The following is a 15,707-nucleotide window of genomic DNA, read 5'->3' on the forward strand; positions in this document are numbered from 1 at the left end:
CAGTTAGTATTATGCCGCGCTGAAAAGAAAGCAAAACACCCAGCGTCATTTCAGTGGTTTTCTAGTAATATCGGTGAGTTTGACTGCAGGAACCCCAGCCTCAGTTACACGGTGGCCGTCAACTAGTGACAAGTAGTGTTTCTCAACCTCTGCTGCTGGGGAGGCCGAGCCTTGGAGTTGTGTGAGACCCTCACGTCCAAGGTGCACCCGGTCTACTTCATTAGCATCTCATTGGAGGAGGTGTGCTTATTATCACTGTGTGTGCTGCAGGCTTGCCTTTTGGTGTAACAGCCTCACAGAGTCCTTGTTAGAAATACTGCTTCTTTGGTGTGTTTGCTGGAGAATCTCTGTGTGTGTGTGTGTGTGTGTGTGTGTGTGTTTTATATACACGTGTATAGGGTACATTTGAGTGCATGTGGAGACCAGAGGTTAATGTTGGTTAGGTATCTTTCCCCCTTATTTTGGGAGACAGAGTCTCTCACTGAACACTTGTCTCTCATATTTAGCCTCTGGCTGGCTAGCAGGCTCTGTCCCCCAGCGGGGGTTGCTGGTGCCCCCAAGCCTGCCTTTTACAGAAGTTCTGGGATCCAAACTTAGTCTTCATGCTCGTGTGCCAAGGATTCTACTCACTGAGCGTCTCCTAGCAGCTCCCTGGAGATTCTGTATTTTTAAAAATTATTTCTTGCTGGGCGGCAGTAGCATATGCCTTTAATCCCAGCAGTTTGGAGGCAGAGGCAGGTAAATCTCTGAGTTCAAGACCACCCTGGTCTACAGAGCAAGTGCCAGAACTACAAGGACTATACAAAGAAACCCATCTCAAAAAACCAAAAAGAAAAGAAACAAAACAAAACAAACAACAAACCCCAAGATTTCTTTTATTTTTTTGAAATTATAATTATATTATTTTCCCCTTTCCTTTCTTCCCTCTAGACCTTCCTATATATCCCTCCTTGCTCCTTTTTAAATTTATGGCCCCTTTTTTCATTACTTATTGTTATATGTATATATGTATATGTAGACATATTCCTAGATATGACCTGCTCAGTCTGTGTAATGTCACTTCTGTGTATTGGCTAACCGATTGCTGTGTCTTCCCCGGGGAAGACCATTTCTCTCTCTCTCAGCATTCCTTAGTTGCTTGTGTTTCTCTGTGTAGGGCTGAGGCCCTGTGAGCTTTCCCCGTCCCCATTAGCTTGTCTGTTGTCCTTGTTCAGCTCACGGTCATGCTGGTGAGACTCTCTTGGTGTCCCTTGAGATTCTGCATTCCTAACCCTTTCAAGAGCACCCAGTCTTACCAGAAAAATCTTAGGAAGTGGTACTGTGACCTTTAAAACCACAATATCTTCAAAATGCTGTTTTATAAGGTAATTTTACTTTAAAAGGTTATTGTGACTTTAACCTTAGATTTAAAAAGAATTCTGGTTCTTGTCATCCTTCCTAAAACACATGTTCTGTGAAAGCAGCTTGGTAGGGAGTCAGCACACATCTGTCTGGGATGTCCCAGCTGGGCTGAATTTGGAGTCTTCTCTTGGACTTCTCTATTTTGCCTAAGCTACAGACAGGAGGCACTCAGCAAGGCAGTGATGGAGGAGGTGGGGATGTCATAGTTCCTAGGAACCATGGGGCGTGGACTGTAAACAGTCTCTGGGATTTGGGGTTGTTTGTGTTTGGGTCCCTCCCACCCTTTTGAGCCCTATAATCTCCAGGAGCGCTTGTTTAAGTTGGGAACTTAAATGGCTGTGAAGATCACAAAGACAGCAGGAGCTGGAATCCCGTGTGTGTCCAGATGCCACACTGGTGTCAGGATCCTTGTTTCAACAGCTCACATCTCCCTGCCCTTGAACATCTGGGCCGTGAGAGGGTCTCCACAGATCTGACACGTTGCTTATGTGTAGGCGTGCTATGTAGAGGAGAAACTTGGCCAGTTTTACAGTTTAGATGCTGGAGGACGGAGCAAGAATGGAAACACATGCCCAGGGGACTCAGCTTGCTGGATATGTCCCGACCACCACATGCATGCCCTGCTCGCCAGAAATGCGTGCTCATGGACCTTTCCTTAATGCCCAGTTTATTTACTATTTATGAGTATGTGAAAAGTGTGAACGTTTGTGCAGGCATGGACATACACACAGAAGCCTCGGGAGGACTGCTGGTGTCTTCTCTGTCATTGTCTGTCTTACTAGTCTTAAATTCTCAAGACAGGGTTTCTCTGCGCAGCCCTGGCTGTCTTGGAACTCACTTTGTAGACCAGGCTGGCCTTGAACTCGGAGATTCGCCTGCCTCTGCCAGTGCTGGGGTTAAAGGCTTGGGCCACCACTCCCAGCTTTCTATCTGGTTCATAGTTTTAGGGGTCTCTCACTGAACCTGAAGCTCACAGTTTTAGCTAAACTGGCTGTCAGTGAGCTGGCAGAATCTGTCTGTCCCCACTTCACAAAGCTGGGGCTATAGACATGGGTGACCATGCCTGGTCTTCTCTGTGGGTCTGAGAGGTTTGTGCTCAGGTTCTTAGGCTTGGGCAGCAAGCCCACTACCACTGCCATTTCTCGAGGCCCTGCATTATTTGTTTTTAGGTGTTTTTTCTGTCTGAGGATCCACCAGAGGGAGGATAAGACACAGGAAAGCTCTTGGCTTCCCTACATTGGCTTTGAATTTATAACAACTTGAGGGCATTACATCTAATTCTTTTAAGGAGGAAGACCAGCTCCAGGAGATCTTATATCCTAACTGGCTTCCATAGGCAATTGCACACATGTGGTATGTGTGCATACATACCCAATAAAATTAAAAGGGAGCTGGAGAGATGGCTCACTGGCTAAGAGCACTGGCTGCTTTTCTAGAGGACCTAAGTTTGGTTCCCAGCACTCATGTCAGGCAGTTCACATCTGTATCTTCACTTCCAGGGGATCCATCATGCTCTTCTGGCCCCTGTGGGCATCTGCTCACACGTGGCATACTCACACAGATGGCACATAAAATGAAATAAAGAGAAAGACTCTTTTCTAGCTATAAAGGATGTCTTTTCTCCGTCCCGTGGCTCCAGTCTTCTCGAGCATCCTGAACGTGTTAGTGATCCTGTGACCTGCAGGAGAATGGGATTATATGGCGCTGCTGGGTTGAGATGCAGCCAGCATCGACAGTCAGAACTCCAGAGAAACACAGTCTCTGGAGGTTCGCCTTGCCCTTTATGAGAAGTTCAAGTGGAGTGTGTGGGTGACATTGACATAACTTTAAGCAGGCATGGGGACTTGCTTATGAGACCATGTGAGGATCCCTCCCATGGCGACATAAGCCCAAGGAAGCCAGGCTGGAAAGTTAGTATAGGGATTGGTTGTGTGAGAGGGTGTGGCAGGATGGAGAGATGAAGCCTGGTCCCGATTCAGCAGGAAAGGAGGAGCCTCCCAGAAGTCTTCCTCAGTCTTGAACCTGTGGCTTTCTCAGAGCCAGGCTTTCCAGAACGTTCTATTAGAGGCTCTTTAAGCATTCTGTCTCCTTATGTCAAAAGGAGTGGTACGTCTGGGGGATGGCTCACAGGGCAAGAACACTTGCCATGCAGGTGAGAGGATTTGAGTCCCCAGCACCCATGGAAAAAGCTGGGCATGGCAGGACTTGCCTGTAATGCTAGCACTGAGGGGTAGAGACAGGCAGAGTCTAGGAGATCAATGGACAGCAAGCCAGCCCAGCTGAAACCAATAGCTTCTGGCTCAGGGGGAGACCCTGTCTCAAGGGAATAATGTGGAGAGCAATAGAGAAAGACACTTGACATCTTCCTTAGACTTCCATACGCATACATGGATGTATGTCTGCATGTACACATGCATACCACACACAAACACACACACACACAAAAGTACAAGTGCGGCTGGAGAGATGGCTCAGCATTGGCTGCTCTTCCAGAGGACGGGGCTTTGGTTTCCAGTGTCTACACGGTGGTTCATAACCATCTGTAACTCCAATTCCAGGGAATCTGACACCCCTCTTCTGACCTCTGATGGCACCCAGCACATGCATGGTGCATATACATACATGCAGGCCAAACACCCATACACATAAAATCTAATAAATAAATAAAGGAAGAGAAGCATGATGGTTTTTCTTAATGATATCCCAGCTCCCATTGGGAGAGGCTCCCACAGGGTTTGGCAGGCATTGGCGTGTTTGCTTGTTTATAGAGGTCATTAGTTTTCCATACTTAGAGGTTCTCCCCCAAGCCAGGCACACCAGAGTGAATGCCCTCTCCTGTTCTCTCTCTCCAGTGTTCAAAGCTGCTGTCAGACACGAGTGTTATTCAGTTCTATCCAAGCAAATTTGTCCTTATCACCGACATCCTTGATACGTTTGGTAAGTACCAGAGCCATCATGTATCTTGGAAATAGGTTTGTTTTGTCGGAAAGTGGCTGTAAGTGGTGCTTAGATTGGGTTCTGCTGGGGCTGTAGTAGGCTGTAAGTCACGAGGGAAAGTGAAGAGTGAACTACTCTGTGATATTTTTCTCCTGTTTTTTTTTTTTTGTTTGTTTGTTTTTTTTTTTTTGATTTTGGTTTTTCGAGACAGGGTTTCTCTGCAGCTTTTTTAGAGCCTGTCCTGGAACTAGCTCTTGTAGACCAGGCTGGCCTCGAACTCACAGAGATCCGCCTGCCTCTGCCTCCCGAGTGCTGGGATTAAAGGCGTGCGCCACTACCGCCCGGCTTTTTTCTCCTGTTTTTTAAGATCAGGTCTAAAGATATATATATATTAGCATGATGTGTGTGTGTATGTGTGTGTATAACCTTATTAAGTAGCAGGTTCCCTTTTTATTTTGATTGACACATGGTAGTTATCCGTATTTAAAGGACACAGTGTGGCACTTCAGCGCAGGTGTACTGTGTGTGCTAATCAGGGTTGTTGGCATGTATGTCCATTGCCTCAGACGTCGGTCACTTCCTTTTGTGAACACTCACAATGCTCTGTGTTAGCAATCTGAAATATTTAGTTAATTGCTGAGTTACTTGTGTCCTGTACGTTAGAAGTCATTCCTCCCAGCCCATTGCACTGGGCGCTCTGTACTAAAACCAGAATGTTCTCTTTTCTCATCTTCACATAGGCCAGTAAAGTGATGGATGACGTAGGCAAGTCAGCAGAACATGTCCTGGCTCCGCTCAGGTCCATCGCCCCCTTGAGGGCCCCTGACCTTGCACAGATAAGAACTGCGTGTTCGTCAGGAGTCTGTTACCATAGCCAGGTGGTTAGGGCAGTCAGCTGCTGAGGAAGAGAGGGTTGCTTGGGCTTCACAGTTTCAGAGTGTCCACTTAAGATCTGGGCCTGCAGCAAGGCAGTGCGTCTTGAGGACTGTGTGATAGGTATAGCCACTCATTCATGGCCAAGAAACAGAAGGGCTGGGGCCTCTCACTGCCTTCAAGGGCACCTGCTCTAGGCAGCTTAAATACTTGCCTCGAGGCTCCACCTCCTAAGAGGGCTTCACCTCCCAAGAACACTGCGGGAGTCCACATGTTCTACACATGGAGAGACATTGAAGATCTGCCTGTCTTCACAGACACCTCCCCCCCCACCCCCCCGAGTGTGTCTGTCTCAGGAACTGGCACTGCCATACAGCCGCTTTCCTCAGCTGGACCCTCGCCGTGTTCTGCATGCGTCTCTGAAGCTCTCCCCAGCTGCTATAACCCCGTCTTGCCTGGATGGCAGTCGTAGTGCTTCTGAGGTCTTCCTCTGTGGGTTGTCAGGATTACCCTGGTCGCATTCCTCATGCTGTAGACAGACATCGTCTACAGCTTAGTGCAAAGTTCTGGATGGAGAAACTAATGTGAAGGAAGGCCCAGGAGCCCGTGGGCTTGGTGCGCAGCAGAGGATGGTTGAGCTGCACAGTTTCCCTGAACCAGACCACGGCGCTCCTGGCTAGACGTGCAGTGTTGAGACGCCCGAAGGAACTCGCAGATGCTTCCGTCTGAGAGCTGGAGGTCAGATGGAGGCATTCACCCGCTTACCAAAGAGGGGTCCGTGGGCTTACAGCACAGCAGGTCTTGCCTATAATCCTTAAAGGTCTGATGTGTAAGAAAACAGCATCAGCCAGATAGCAAGTCTATCCAGAAAATCAGTGATCCGAATCCTCTCTAGAGCAGGTCCGAAAATCTTCCAGCCTTCTGAGAATCAGGAGCGGCTTCTGCTGGATCTAGGGACTCAGTGTCGTGGAGATTTTGTGTTTTTCAGGTCCTTTCTGTTGGGGTGACTTCATCCTCAAGATTCCCATGGTGTTCTCTGCGCCCACCGGCTTTACTGCTGGTGGATGCCGGGTCAGGAGAGAACTGTTTTGTCCAAGCAGCCCAACAAAGGTCTTTGAATTCTACCTCACTGGCCTGGCTGGGTCACGCCGTGATATCTGGCAATGGGTGATCACCCACAAACGTGTGCTGCTGCTGCCCAAAGAAAGGAATTGGCTCTGGTCACGTTTGGCACTTAGAAGCCTCCATTTTTTTCTTTTTTTCTTTTTTAAAAAAAAAAAGTAGAGCCCAGCCTTGTCTGGATACAAATCCTGAGTCCTGTGGTCAGTCTTATCCTGTGCTGTCCTAACAAACCTGCCTCTTTGCTGTCAGCATGATCAACCGAGGGTTGGAGCATCTTGCAGTGCAGGACCACAGGGCACTCGGCCCAGGCTTCTGGAGATGCATGGCAAGGTAGAAGCGTGTCCTGCTTTGGTTGGTGTCTTGGTAGAGACCACAGGCGTCGGTCGGCTACTGGCCACTCCTCCAGTCACGTGTTTTCATTCCGTTTCTACCTGTGGATGGTGCATAGGAGACACCCTCAGACTTTCTTGAGAGAACCACCTGCACAGGTGTGGAAGGAGCCCAGAACAGTTGTCCTCTCCTAAGAGCTACTGGTGGGGCTGTGGTAAAATAATTATGGGCAGGCCTGGAGTTGATGCTCGGAACATGTTCACTGTCAACACTGTGGAGTTGATGCTCGGAACACGTTCACTGTCAACACTGAAAACATTGTGGTTTTCAGTCTTGGTGTCTTCGACGTGTCGGAAAGTGAGTCAGGAAAAGAGCTAAGGCTTGGGGGAGGCAGCTTAGTGAGGGAGAGCTTTGTGTGTAAACATGAGGACCTGGGTTCAGATCCTGGGAGTCCACATTAAAGATGGATGTAGCTACCTGTGTGTGTACCTGCAAACCCATTGCTGTGGGAGGCAGAGGCAGAAAGATCACCAGAGCTTGATGGCTTCCAGCCTAGCTTCAGGTTTGCTGAGAGTCCCTGACTCCAAAGAATAAAGGCAGAGAGTGGTAGACGGGAACCCTGAAATTCTCCTCTGGATATTTGTGCATGAATATACAATGCATTCATGTGCCACACTTGCACACACACATGTGCACTCACACACACATGCATATGCATACAAAATAAGCTCAACCTAAGATTATTATTTCTCAGAGCAGTTCCAGTACCTGAACAAAAGAGGAACACCGGTGTGAGGTTGGAATATCAAAAGCGTTGTATTTTCTGAAGGCTGGTTCCGAGAGGAGCAAGCTTTCGTGTAGGAAGGAAAGGAGTTTGTACTGGTCTGTTCCTCAGTGCGTGCAGGGACAAGTGGTGCTTCTGTCCAGTGTGACCTGATGGCATCCCTGTGTCAGGGAGGGAATGTCTCTCTCTTCACCTGTGTGGCCCTGGGTTATTAAGCACGGAAAGGAACAGGATGGGGGTGGGGAATGGGGGGCACTGGCATTGGAGCCCATTCTCTGAGCCTTCCAGAGCTTGCAGTGTGTGTGTTGGGGCAGATGTGTTGGGGGTTGCGAGTTCCAAACTGGGTTTCTCACCTTGGCTGTACACCGGTATCCCCGGGCTCTCACAGTTACTCCCATTTCTGTGGGAGCCTCTGGGGATGGATAGAGACATCATATTGGACGGGGATCTTCAGGAGCCCCAGGAGCTCTGCCTGTGTGCTGGGTCTGAGAAGTACCAGTTTAGGGGCCTGGGTTGTTGGTCACCATTTCAAGATACTCTGTCCGTTAGTATTTCTCACATGTAAGTGCATGTATAAGGATCTCCCAGTGATGTGGTTCAAAGCCCACATTCTAGTCACATTCCCTAAATCTTTGTCTCTAGAAACTCTGAGATGGAGCCAGGCCTGTGCATTCCCAGGGGCTTCAGGCATGTAGTTAGTCTGCTTTGATAAGCTCCTGGATGGGACCTCAGAGCCTGGCTGCAGCCTCCTCTGCACCCTGACACTGTCATTTCTAAACAGCATCTCTGACCAGATAGGATGCTGTAGCTCTCCCATCTTGTTCCATGTACAGACAAGGTCTGTTCTCCTCCACTGCCCTGAATAAGGGGGTTACGAAAAAAGGAAAAGGAAGACTTTTAAACTGGAGGTGACTTGGAAGTGCTGTGATTTGTGCTTCATGAATGTTAGTAGCGTTTTCCCCCAACAACATGCACAGGATAAATAAAGCTGCGTCAGCTTTGGCATCTGGCCTACCCTCCTAGCTTTGAAAACTAGAGTATTTATTTCTTCATTTCATCTCTAAGAGAAGCTCTCGTGTAGTCCAGGCTGACCTCAGACTCCCTCCGTAGTCAGTGACCTTGAACTTCTGATCCTCCTGCCTCCTCCCAAGTACTGAGACTGTAGGTATGTGGCACCATGCCCAGTGTATGATGTGCTGGGGACTTGAACTCAGGGCTAGGGAAGACTCTGGTTACTGGTGTCCTACAGTGGCAAAGTCAAGTAAGTTGATATAAAATCTAAAATGTCCATCCTGAGTACCACTACATACTGGCTAAGTACTGGAGGTACCCAGAGTCAAGATGGGAGAGCGTCTGCCGTAAAGAACCTCAGGTTTGGATGCTTCCAGACACTGGGCTGATGCACTGAGCAGGAGGGGCAAGGTGGGCTTCGGCTGCTCAGAGGTCTCCATTGTCTCCAGCAGTGTGGTAGCTGCGGTCCCAAGGGCACATTTCAGACAATCTTGAATGAAGAAGACAGTCTTTCACATGAATTCTCTGAATTTGCCTAGACTAATTAAGTTAAAAAATACTACAGAGTTTTATGGCCCTCAAGGTGTGGGTCCAATATACATTCTCTGATCTTGTTGACGGCGGTCTGGCCATAGGCTGCTTATTTGTACCTGATGCCTAAAATAGGCATGGGTGGAGCTAGAGTCCAGTATAGAGAACTTTCTGTTAGGTGTAGAGGACACCCTGGGCTGCTTTTCAGATTCTTTTCCTTTTCTAACTAAAAAAAACAAACAAACAAGCAAAACAAAACAAAAACAAAAACTTTCCAAAGCACAAGGGCTAAAGATATGTGCTGCCACTAGGTGGCAGTGTAACCTCATGAGCTAATGCCTGCTGCCAGGCTCCATTTTCAGGTCCTTAATTAGTAACACTTATTTAGTGTTTGCTCCTGTGGTGTGTGATGTCAATACCATATGTCTTTTTCTCCTAGGAAAGCTGGTCTACGAGCGCATCTACTCAATGTGTGTGGACAGCCGAAGCGCCTTGCCAGGTAATGCTACGCTTTCTGGGCTCCGGGCACCAAGCTGCCCTGAATCACAATTAAACGGTTTTAATCAAGTCAGGATTTATTGAAAACGGATAAGGTTTTTAATTTTACTGTTTTGAAAGAACCATGTTTGAGGTCTCATTGTCTCAGCCCTCCAAAGCCATCAGAAGGTTTGCCAACAGGCGAGTCACTAGAAATGCAGAGTGGCAAGGGCTGGGATTAGACCTGCGCCCACCAGCTTCTCCTCCTCTGTTGCTCAACACCATGTCCCCGTCTCCTGCGTGCCTTTCTTTCCAAGAAGTAAATTGCTTAAATAACAACTGTGTATGCACACAAGAATGTCAAATAAATCAATAGCAGCAGCTGCCTGACTCCTCAGTCTGTATATAAATGACGTTGACGTTAAACTTATAGCCAATCAATTGTAGATTCCCAGGAGGTTCTCCTGGGACAGGTGGATGGTGGACTTCTGTTGTCACGTGACTGTGAGGATGTGTTCAGACGTGGCGTCTTCAGCTGCAGCTTCCCTTCCTTGTCCCTCATTAGCTCACACCAGCTAGAGCAGCAGCTTGCGCTGTGGTCTCAGCTCTCCCTGCTCCTGGCAGTGGTTCTTGCTGGGGGTCAGGATACAGCAGTAGTTGTCACTATTACTAACCCATAATTTGGCCTATACCCTTCCTGCTTCTCTTCCCCACTCCCTTTTTTTATCCCCCCTTCTCTTTTTCCTCCTTGACCCTCTTTTTTGTCCGTCCAACCAAATAGCGTTCATCTACCTTCCCACCTATCCTGTATTCAGTCCCTGTCCCCTGCCCATCCATTTACCTGCCCTTCTGATCCTCCTCCACCTCCATCTACTACCCATCCACCCATCCATCCACCTGACCATTTACCTACCGTCTTCACTTTTTTTTAAAAAAAATTATTGAACTTTATTTTATGTGCATTGATGTGAGGGTGTCAGATCACCTGGAAGTGGAGTTACAGATGGTTGTGAGCTGCCATGTGGGTGCTGGGAATTGAACCCAGGTCCTCTGGAAGAGCAGCCAAGTCCTCTTAACTGCTGAGCCATCTCTCCAGTCTGTCACCCCCTTCCACCGTCTTCTTAAAACTCTTTAATGTGAACATTTCTCAGAAAGAAACACAGCTATGCACAGCTTTCAGTCTACATGAGCCCTCAGGAGCTACCTGGTCTCATTGTAGAAGGACAAGCCCATCATGGCCGAGGCAGAGGTGTTCTTGCACTGTCTGGTCCAGTGGTCCCTAGCCCCTTGCTGCTCTTGAGTACCTGAGATGTGACTGGCAAACTGAAATGAGTTTTGAGTGTAAGAAGAAATGACAGTAGATAGCCCGGTGTGGAGGTACGTGCCTGGAATCCAGCATGTACCAGCACTCAGGACACTGAGGCAGAAGGACTGTGAGTTCAAAGTTAGCCTGGACTACATAAGTAAAATCCTGTCTCTAAGCCCCAAGAGGTGAAGATATAGCTCAGTGGTAGATTGCTCACCTAACATACACAAGACGTCATCCTCAGCGCTGCAGAGAGGGTCAGAAAGAAAGAAATGGCAAAAGACACTGGATTATAAAACTTAATGCATATAAAGGCCATATAAGACCCTGGTAGTTTCTTAATCTGGTCCCAGGTTAAGACGTTTCTTCAGATAAACAGGGCCCCAGCACATCTGTGCAGTCAGCTCTGCCTCTTTTACCCGCTGTGGCTCACAGGGTATTTCTGTGGCTGGTGCTGCTCTCCTGCCTCCTACCCACCCCTTACTGTAGTCAGGCTTTTAGTGGCTCCTTCAGGTAAGTTTAGGAGCCTGGGAAGGAGTGCAGAGACCAGCCCCACGGGAAGATTTCTCTGCTGGCCGGGGATTTGGGAAATCCAAATTTATTTATTGAATGTATATTGACATATGTCACTCATGGACTCTTCCCTGTTTTGGGCATCAACATGAAACAACAGCCGACTGCCAGAACTAAACTCAGATGCTTTTTTTTCTTTGGCAACAATATGTGTGTATTTCTGTGTGCTGCTTATGTGCATGAAATCCCTGGAGACCCAAAGGAGGGCATGAGATCCCCTGGCGCTGGCGTCCTGGGTGGTTGTGAGCTACCTCATGTGGGTAGAAAAAGTGCTGGGAAACAATCTGGGTTCTTTGCAGGAGCATCAGGTACTCTTGACAGTCAAGCCGTCTCTCCAGCCTGACTAGCAGCTCTTAAAATCCCTTTTTAGGGGGGATTTGTAGAGATGGGTCAACCGTCAAGAGCACTCGCAGAGGACTCAAGATTTGTTTCCCAGCACCCCACATGGGTGACTCACAACGTGGTGTAACTGTAGTTCCAGGGCCTCTGATACTGACACCCTCTTTTGGCCTTCCCAGATGTATATGCAGGTGTGTTTGCATGCGTGTGCGCGCGCGCGCACACACACACACACACACACACACACACACACACACACAGTACATTTAATTCCACTTGCTTGGTGGTGGTGGTAGTGGTTGTTTTTTAGAGACAGGGTCTCCTGTGTCCCAGGCTTGCCTTAAATGCTCTCTAACAGAGGATGACCTTGACCTTCTGATTCTCCTGCTTTACCTCCGAAATAAAGTGCTGGGATCTCGGGTATGGCCACCACTTTTCTGCTTCTTACATTGGTTCACACGCCATCTCTTAAAAACTTTGGAAGACATCTGGCTAGTGATGGCGCCTGTAGTCCTAGTACTCAAGGCTGAGGCAGGATCTAGGTTAGCCTGGGCTAACATATCAACACTTGTCTCAAAATAAACAAGATTGTGTGGCCTGCCTGACCCCCAGGGATGTTTGGCTTTGCATCCACTGTAGTCATTTTCCTGAACAACACATTAGAGTCAAGTAAGGAAAAATCACGAATGGGCCCTACCCAAACGCTCCCAGTGTAACATCGAAGGGTGCTCTCCTTACCTGAGTAGATCAGTTAGCAGTTTTAGCTCGAATAGTTTACTTTAATTGAGAGCAGTACAGATCAGGGTGTGTTTTGCTTTTGTTCCGAAGCAGGTCTTGCAGTGTTGCTCAGGCTGGCCCAGGCTTTTGTTTTCTTGCAAATTATTTGGTCATTATTTTTTCTTTTCCCTTAAAATCTCTGCTTGAGTGTTTTCCTCTGGTTCTGAGACCATGAAGGAGGGAGGACAGACTTTGTCTGCCACTGTTGGCTCCTGGGGAATGACTCTTATCTGAAATTGAGAAGAAAGCTTTGAAGTTTCCTCCACAGAATTCTGCCTGGAGACTTCTGTAGGAGGAGAAAGCTGGTGACATTTGCACTCATTCTTTCCATTTGAATCAAGTCCCTCGGCTGCAGGATCTAATTCTTGAGCTCTTCGCCCTCGGGAGTTCTAACTGTGGTTCAGCTCATGCGAGTCTGGAAAATTCCAGCGTCTTGTAGAGTTATGCCAAGTACACAGCAAGCCAGGCGTGGTGGCTCACCCTGTAACCCCAGTACTCAAGAGGATCGTGGGTCTGGGCTAGCCCTGCAAGCCAAGCGTGGTGGCTCACCCTGTAGTCCCAGTACTCAGGAGGACCGTGGGTCTGGGCTAGCTTGGACTACATGGTGAAACTGTCTCCATTTTAGAAAAGAAGAGGAAAAGGAAAGGAGAGGGAGAGAAGGAAAGAAAAAAGAAAGGAAAAATGAAGAGGAAAGTATGGGTTACTATGTGTGGTCCCCCTTCCATAGCCACACTTTTCTTTAAAACTGTTTTTCCACGTATTTATTATGTGGAGGGGGAAGTGTTAATTGCCAGTTACAGGTTTAAAAGCAGGAAAAAATCTTGAGCATGGCCGGTAGCAGCTGAGAAATACGGAAGACAACCAGAGCAGACGGAATGAGTGGTTGAAGAAAGGCTTTTGGGAGTGAGGAAGCACACATACAGCAGACACACAGAGAAAAAGACCCTCTGCAAAGCAGAGTGGGCCTCAGGAGGCCGAAGCCCAGGCTCTCCTTTAGGCCTTGGCATTTAAAGTTCTTGAAGGGTCTTCCTGTACCGATTTAGGGGGGTCAGTTTGAAGAAAGCTATACAACTGTGTAAACATGTTCCCTGAACCTATTGAACTAGTCCCCCAGCAGGGATCCTACCTGCAGGAGAAGCCCTCAAGGCTTTAGTTTTATGTTCTCAGGCTTTTGACAGGATGGTGAGGAAGAAACCTCGGAAGGTCACCATCCTTGTTACCCAGTTAGGCCCCTCCCCCTGTCTTTCTGTCTGCTGAGGAGGCTAACTCTAGCCCCATACGCTACTAACATTTGTGCAGGTTACAGGACAGCTTTGGGAGGCAGTTTTCTCCTTCTTCCATGCAAGTCCCAGGGATCAAACTCAGGGCATCACGCTTGGCAGCAAGCGCCTTTTCCCACTGAGCCCTCTCACTGGCCCTCTCTCCCTTCTTAATCCGGCAGGTGTTTAAGGAAGCCATTCACTCTGAGTGGCTAAGGCATGCTGTGTCCTACACGGGAGACATCACTGCACTTGGCTGCCTTGTGGTTCTTGCCTCACCTCTCAGCAGCCCCATCTTCCGATTGTCCCCAGGGCTGACTTTGGCCACGCCAGGATCAGCAGAGGCCTGGGTCAATATGGCAGTGAAGGAGAACTAGACTAATTGGTCTCTGTTCTTCTCCTGAAACATCTGCAAAAGTTCAGAGTCAGAAAATGAGATACTTAAAAAAAAAAGTTAGGGGTGGCAACTCCGCTTTTTATGATGTGGAAGGCTCTTGTGGATTGATTTCCAAATCCTGGATTCCTTCCCCATGTCGCAGCTCCAGTGCGATCGTCTGAAGTCTGTCACCCATACCTCTCTGCCCCGAGCCTTCGGGGTATTGCCACTGCACTTAGGGAAAACCTGTGAGCTCACTCTGTGCCCGCCTGGCCTGCTGAGGAGGCTTCCTGGGCTCTGACTGGTCTCAGGGCTTTGTGCTTGCTGTTTCTTCTTTCTAGAATGCGTTGCTCTCCTCTCTAAACATGGCAGCTTCGCTCTGTGACTGGGGGGAGGGGGGAGGTAGCTCAGATACCACCTGTGCAGAAACTGTCCTTGATCTCTTTCCTCCCCCAGCCTCCATATGCCTTGTCCGTTCCACTGCCATTCCCCCGTCTTTCCGGGTTCTGATTACCTGGTATCCTATTGCTTTACCTGGTTACTGTTTCCTGTGTATTTGTCTCCATCACTGGTGTGCTTCCGGAGGGCAGGGTCTGCCCTCTGCCCTGTCGACAACTTAAGCATTTGTTGTTGGCTCCTAAAAGCCTTTCCGGTGAGCAAATGAAGTATAGGAGTCTATTGTTTAGTACTGTTTAGTTTTCTATGCTGTGTTAAAGTCTTGTGTAACATGGTCCATTTCTTAATTCTCTTTTGATCTGGAAGTTGTCTATCATTGTGTGAGATTGCTGTGTGTGTACATGTGTGTTTTTACATGTGTATATGTGTATGTTTGTGTGCATGTGTGTCTCTTTATGTATGTGTGTATTTGTATGTTGCATCTCATGTATATGTGTATGTGTATATTTTATGTATATGTGTTTGTGTGTATATATGCTTGTATGTGTATGTTTGTATGTATCTGTCTCTGTATGTGTATGTTTGTATGTTTGTGCCTATGTATGTGTACATGTGTATATTTGTATTATGTATGTGTATGTATGTATGTATGCGTGTCTCTGTTTGTATGTATATGTCTCTGTGTATATGTGTCTCTGTATGTTTGTATGTATGTGTCTATATATATGTGTGTGTGTGTGTGTGTGTCTATGTGTTTTTTGTATGAGCTGTAAGATTTCAACTTTTTTTTGTGTGTGTCAGGGTCTTGCTATGTGATCCTCCTGTCTTTGCCCTGACTCCTTATGAAATGTATGCCATGTCCAGAACTCTCAGAGTAAACTTGTGTTATTGATGACAAAGACTGTTTACCAAGATTAGGATTGACTGCGTAGCCAGGCAATTCAGAAGGTTAAGGAAGGTAAAAGCTGGCAGGCAGCTGGTGACAGGGCCAGAGACCCCAATTCCAGTATTGTCACTACAGAGATTCCTGCTGTCACCACATCAGACTGGTGGGAACAGGGGAGGACAAGTCCGTCCTCTTAAGATCTTTCACGGGAATTGTGCTTTTGTTGTGATCTGGGGCCCACACTCAGTCACATGATCATACCTGCAAGAATGGCTGAGTGGCCAGCTGGGAAGCCAGAGCTCTATTATTAAAGAGAAAAGGAATAGATA

The 15,707-nt window shown here is 47.8% G+C and overlaps 1 protein-coding gene across 1 annotated transcript in view; it reads left to right on the forward strand.

The window, feature by feature from the left end:
• Positions 1–15,707, forward strand: part of Vps35l (VPS35 endosomal protein sorting factor like) — a 108,408-nt gene that overhangs the window by 15,860 nt on the left and 76,841 nt on the right. Inside the window, exons 8-9 of the mRNA XM_038346946.2 lie at positions 4,254–4,338; positions 9,429–9,488. Coding sequence (XP_038202874.1) covers positions 4,254–4,338; positions 9,429–9,488 — 145 coding nt within the window. The remainder of the gene's footprint in view (positions 1–4,253; positions 4,339–9,428; positions 9,489–15,707) is intronic.

This window comes from Arvicola amphibius, chromosome 1, assembly GCF_903992535.2.
Source record: "Arvicola amphibius chromosome 1, mArvAmp1.2, whole genome shotgun sequence".
NCBI classification, from domain to species: Eukaryota; Metazoa; Chordata; class Mammalia; order Rodentia; family Cricetidae; genus Arvicola; species Arvicola amphibius.